General features: G+C 35.0%; 1 protein-coding gene across 2 annotated transcripts; it reads right to left on the bottom strand.

Annotated features, from left to right (window-relative positions):
• Positions 1-2332: 2332 nt before the first annotated feature.
• Positions 2333-5504, bottom strand: LOC147407319 (polyol transporter 5-like). 2 transcript variants are annotated; one of them, XM_086435822.1, is made up of 2 exons: positions 5217-5504; positions 2333-3937 (listed from the first exon to the last, which is right to left on the bottom strand). In XM_086435822.1, exons 1-2 carry the CDS (start codon positions 5353-5355, stop codon positions 2490-2492), a joined length of 1587 nt encoding a protein of 528 aa, XP_086291948.1. In that variant the 5' UTR covers positions 5356-5504; the 3' UTR covers positions 2333-2489. The 2 variants fall into 2 exon arrangements, with proteins under 2 accessions (XP_086291948.1, XP_086291949.1); XM_086435823.1 differs by lacking the exon at positions 5217-5504 and adding an exon at positions 4106-5177.
• Between the last annotated feature and the right edge of the window lie 794 nt (positions 5505-6298).

Raw genomic sequence — 6298 nt, 5'->3', positions numbered from 1 at the left:
AAATTGAATGCTAAGGTCTTGATTAAATTAACAAATCAAACTCCTTTCATCTGGGATTCTTAATTTCTCTCAGATTTCTTTTTGATTTTTTGTTAATTTAATCATTGGAGGGTCTTGATTTTGGAACCCTTCCCATTGCTAAGACATGAATCAAGAGGAAGATCAACTTCGAGATACGAGCTTGGGGGTGATGTAAAGATTCTTACCTAAAATTTATATTTTTCTTTTTTGAAAAATACTAAATTTATAATCCAGTTCTAGTCCAACTCTATGAATTTAAGCCCATCCAAATAATAATTGAAAAAAAAACAAAAAAAAAAACTTCTTCATTGACATCCATATGTTGAGCAGCCAACAGGCTATTAAGCCTTCTCCACACCTGTATCATCAACCATAAGCTATACCAATCTAGCTAGCTGGCATTCGATATTATTAAGGAAAACACTATGGCCAGTTTAGAATTAGATTATGGGATTTTCAAGAAAAATATTTTCACTCTAGAAAATTGTTACGAAAATCTTTGTTTTCCCTTATCCCAACTGTCTGTTTGATGGAGAATGTCAAATAGGGATGCAAATTTGACCCGTCAGCCTTGACCAGGTCTTGCCCGAACTTTAGCCTGGAACAATCTTAGCCCACATTAGTCATGGTGGGCCTGGCCTTTGATTTCCCAAGCCCTTTGCCGGAAATCTATTCCCACTTTTTGTTGTTTTTCAAAAAAGAAAAGAAAAAATGACCATTAAGATAACAAATAATAAAATAATTATTATTTGCGTTGAAAATGACCATTTCAAAAATAGTCCAAACTAAGTCCAAGCCCGAAATCCACCATTAGTCCAAACTAATTATTTGCAGCGTGCTTGCTGATGATCGGGTCCGTTTGCATGTCTAGCATCTGGGGTGAGTTAAGACTTAAAAAGGTAGTGTTAAAGGCACCCGAATTATTACCAAGGGCACCCTCCACCATTGCCATATTTTTTTGATCTTATATAAGTTAAAAGTTTGGGAATGGCTGATTTTTGGTGAGGATGATCTCTATAGGTGAGGAAATCATCTTCACCAAAAATCAGCCCATTCCGAAACTTCTAACCCAATCAAAAATGATTTTAAAAAAATAGACGATTTATGATTCTTCAACTTATTTTATTGTGGTTAGAAGTTTCGGAATGGAGTGATTTTTTGTGAAGATGATCTCCTCAATATAGAGATTATCGTCACCAAAAATCAGCTCATTCCAAAACTTTTAACCCATAGAAGGCAAAAAATTTGGCTATGGGGTTGGGTTGCCCTTTGTAATAGTTGGTGTGACTTTAACACTATCACTAGAAAAGTCCTTTTTTCTAAGAATAATGATTTTCTATCTAGAAAGTCTTCACTCCGAGTATTGACCGAGTGTAGACTTTCTAGTTAGAAAATCAACACTTATTTTTTAATGATAAAATTACTCTTTATTTAATTAATATTGAAAAGTAAGGTAAGAGAAAGGAGTCGTCGAATGATGAGCTACTGGTAGTTGGGGTGGGCGGAACATTTTAAAAGAATTACAAAATTATTTTATTCCCTCAGATCCCCACATGTGGTGGTTGCCACTTTTTCATCTTTATCAACATTCCTTCAATGTTACTAGTAGAAAAACAAGGAGGAAAAGAAAAAGAAAAACTTAATTATCTTATATTTAAGAGTCGTGATATTCTTACGCTCCTGTAACGCCCTAGATTTTTAAATATGTAACTTGAAGAAATTCGAATATCAACAAAAGGAATTTTTTTTTTTTTAAAGTTAAAATTTTTTGAAACTAATTACGCCATTAGATACGCATCGAAATAAATTATAAGATCACGAAAATCAGAGTTCTAGACATAGACATTTTAATTAAAATAAAACAAATTAAATAATGGCTGTTACGTCCTTTTAACACTATAAATATTAAGTCATGAAAATTTCAGAACTAATTTTTTATTTAAATATTAGAGAAACCCCAATCTTTCTCCATCTTCAACCTAGGTTTTCATTTATTTCAAATTTTTGTTGGATGTCGGCATAGAAGAGATAAACGATCGGATCATCACAACTTTTGAGTAAAAGTAAAAAATTAGGATTCTCGACAATCTTTGACTGTGATAACAAATGGAGAATTATATACTCCTAATTTTGAACATTTATATTTATTTTTTGATTCGAGTGTCAATTTTACAATTATATTTTAAAGAGTTTAGGTATTTCAAGAAGATCTATCGGGAATTAAAATCTAAAAAAGACCCTAGTGATCAAGTTCGTCTTTGCCCGAGTACTACTCTCTGTATCAGCACCCATAGCTGAGAAGCTCTTATACTTTCAACATTGCAGGGGTCTTCAATGATCAAATTCTTCTTTAACTATTTCATATTACATTCTTCATCATTTAGAAGCTATTAATTATCGTATTCAACAATTCGATTTCATTAAAAGCAATCATGACATCATCCTCTAATTACCAAACAAAGACATCCCTAATTCAAAGCTGATCCATTTGATTTTGTCGCCAAGTGAACCTGACCATTGCTTCCAGTCTCTTCTTTGTTCTGGTTTCCCATCAACGATGATCTCCACTCAAAATTATCAAACAAAGTATTCATTTCTTCGAGGGTTTTACCCTGTGTTTCCGGTAGAAACGTATAAAAGAACACCCACGCCACTGATGCCATTCCCATGAACAAGAAAAAGGCCCCACCAATCGTGATCCTTTTAGTAAGTGATATAAAAGTCATTGAGAAAACCCCACTCGTAATACAATTCGCCGCAACTCCCATACTTGTTCCCTGGGCACGCAGCCTTAGTGGAAATATCTCTGAACTATAGACCCACGTAATGGGTCCCAACCCAATCGAAAAGAATGCAACAAACAACAATACCATAGTGATACAAATAACTATGGCCCACATGAGCTTCTCATCAGGGTGATGATCAACTATTGTTAAACCAAACGCTAGTCCCGCGAGTGACAGAATCATTCCTCCTACACTGAAGAGAAGCAAAGGTCTCCGTCCTATTCTATCCAATAGAAATGTTGCAACCAAGATGAAAATAGTTTTGACGAATCCAACGGCCACAGTTGCAACTAACAGTCCTGATTTCTTCTTAATTCCAGCTTTTTTGAAAATTCGAGGACTGTAAAGGACCACAGCAGCTATACCAGAAGCTTGTTGGAAGAAATGTATTCCAACGGCTGCAATTAAAACACGTCGAACTGATGGTGATGGACGGATGAGAAGCTCCTTCCATACACCTTCACCATGGTTTTGTTTTGGTACTGAAACTACCTCATCATTGGAATCTTGTGGTATACCTGCAGCGGCTTTGATGTCAGCGAGTCGCAACTCGGCTTCCTCTTTACTGTCGGATACTTTAATGAGTACCCGTCTTGCCTCGCCAAGTTGACCTTGCATGACGAGCCAACGTGGAGACTCAGGCATGGTGAGTACACTGAAACCTAGCATGGCTGAAGGAATTGCTCCGACACCTAGCATGATTCGCCAGCTGATGTGTTCTGGGAGTTTAGAGAAGGCGTAGTTGGAGACGTATCCGAGTAAGATTCCCGCGTTGATAAAGACTTCAGGAAAGGAGGTTAAGAAGCCTCGAGAGGCAGCGGGTGAGAGCTCGGCTGTGTAGACGGGAGCAATCATGAGAGCGTAACCAACGCCAATACCAGCGATGAATCGGCCTACCATGAGTAAGGTGTAATTTGGGGAGAGACCCATCGTTAAAGCACCTACAAAGAAGATCACAGCGGCAAAGATGATTGTGTATCGACGACCAATCCAATCAGATGTTCTTCCAGCTGCGGCCGATCCAAATAGAGAGTAAATGCTGAGAATTCCCATTAAGATCTCGACTTGAACATCACTTATTTTTAAGTCGTCTTGGATGAATATCACTGCTCCAGTCATCACCCCAATATCTGCATCTCAAAAGAAGGGGAGAAAAAGAGTATTATTACCTGTAAGGGTATTTTTCGGAAAAAAAAAAGTGACACATGACAGTCTTGAGACAATTTAGTCGAGCGCTTGAAATACGAGACAACATAGTTGAACGGCCAAATCAGCAGAGAAGGAAGAAAGATCATTGCCTTCAACCAAAGTCTGAGGGTCTATAATTGAAGTTTGAGAGTTTCAAATCCATTAAAATAAGGAATTCAAGAACGTTGGAGAAGTGTTGTTGCAGATACACCCAGGACACAAGTAGTGGAGATCAAAAAGCATCATCACCAATCCTAAGGTAGAGCAAATTTTTGCATCTACATAAATCATTCACATGACAATAAAAAGTATGCACCCCATACAAGCCATGTGACAAACCATGTGACATGATATTACTTAATGATTAAGAATTCTTAAATAATGAAGAAATTATATATTTTGATCATAATTAATTAGGTAGTTGGACTATGATTCATTGTCCTTTTAAGTTAGGGTAAATTAGCATGTCATTCGCTAAATACGATGAAATTTTGATTCCAACACAATGTTCATTTTAATTCCCATAACATGAAGAACAAGTTGGTAGGTATTTCAAAGTGACGATCTCATTGATATAGAGTAGTGAAATCGTTTATATTTATATTAAAAGTCACAAGTTTGCTAGTTTATAAGTCACGATCTCGCTAAAAAATAATGAACAGGTAAGATTGTCACTTTTATAATCAGTGTGATTGTCTTTTTTCCAATAAATATGTACAATTTCGCTACCTTATATATCAGTGAGATTATTACTTTGAAATACTTGTCGTCTCACTTTTCATGTTTTGGAATTAAAATCAAAATTCCATCAAAAGTTGACCATGTTTTTGAAAATTTCTCATTTAGTTATCTATTTAATTCTTAAAAATTAGTGGAATGACTCTTACATCTGAGGTAACAATTTTTGGATTCGCAACAAATAAGTTCTTTCTTTCTAAATTTTATGTTTTAGTATGATTTATTAAAGGAGGATCAACTTGAAATTTTGTTTTTGTAGGAGGAATTTTTTGAAATCAAGGGCATCCAGATTAATTATTTCCACATGTACAGAAGAAAAGCTTAAAAGAAAAAGAATCCCAAACTTCAATAAAATCTAAATCAGGAAGTAAAGATGCAGAATTGACGTTTTAAGTGCCATTAGATATAAACAGATCTACAATCGTAAAAGCAAAGACACTGTACATTTCACTTCTTTGAAGATCAAATAGCTAGAAGACTCACCATAACCTAGCAGAATAGAAGCCATTGAAGCTAAAATTGCGCAACCTAGCGCATACTTATTTCTTCGGGGTTTCTCCGACGGAGTAATCTGAAATCCATCAGAGACACCGACGGCATTGTTTTCGGTTTTGGGATACATCCCTAGGTCTTTTTGAATCTGTAATTAGGAAGATTCAACAAGTAGGCGCCTACTTGTGATCAATCAGAGTGCTTGAGTTGAGCTTAAATAGACCGAAGCTTACGTTATCAATGATGATACCATAGGGTCTTGATTAGTTTCTTTCACTTCCTCAGCTTCACATGTTTTTTTTTCTCTGGTAAGAAACGCCTCCACATGTTTTGGGGTACGCAAAATACCAAAATATCCCTATGGTAACAGTATCATAATCTCTCATATGGTGCAACTATGCCAGCTGTGTATGGTATTAAAATGTTCGACTCGACACAAAGACTCTCGAGTCAATATAAGATATAAAAAAAGAGATGTGATAATCTGATTTAGGTACATAGCTTACTCAATCGACCTACCTGATGTTACAAGCTTAAAAACTGTAAATATGCTTTTCTCAGGATACAAAACTGTATTTTTTTTATGGAGTTCCATTATTTTATATCCCCAAGAAAGCACATCTACGATTTTTGAACCTGTCATGTTAGGTAAGTCGATTGAGTTACCATATGCCTAAGTCATATTATCAGCACTCATAAAATAAGATTAAAAATGATAATTTTATGATGGGATCACTTTGTGGCATTCAAAAACATGATTTGATACCCCTTTTTTAACTTTATATTAAAATTACTTAATTACCCTTCTTTTAATTTATATTCAAATTATATTTATACCCTCTTGTCTTTATTATATAAAAGAGTTAATTTTGATAATTGTGAGGGGTAAAATGGTAAAAGGCAAAAGAAAGAGAAAATGACATTTTTGTTATGAAAAATTTAGAAATTACCATACATTTTTTTTAATACTATTTTAATAAAAAAAATTATTTTTGAAAATGGTAATTTACCATTTTCGAAATAATTTGAATATGAATATCCACCAGGGTGGAGGATTGATACCTTCCTCCCAA

The sequence above is a fragment of the Akebia trifoliata genome, chromosome 3 (genome assembly GCF_017979445.1).
Source record: "Akebia trifoliata isolate Shusen 1 chromosome 3, ASM1797944v1, whole genome shotgun sequence".
NCBI lineage: Eukaryota > Viridiplantae > Streptophyta > Magnoliopsida > Ranunculales > Lardizabalaceae > Akebia > Akebia trifoliata.
This window is presented reverse-complemented; position numbering and strand designations above follow the sequence as displayed.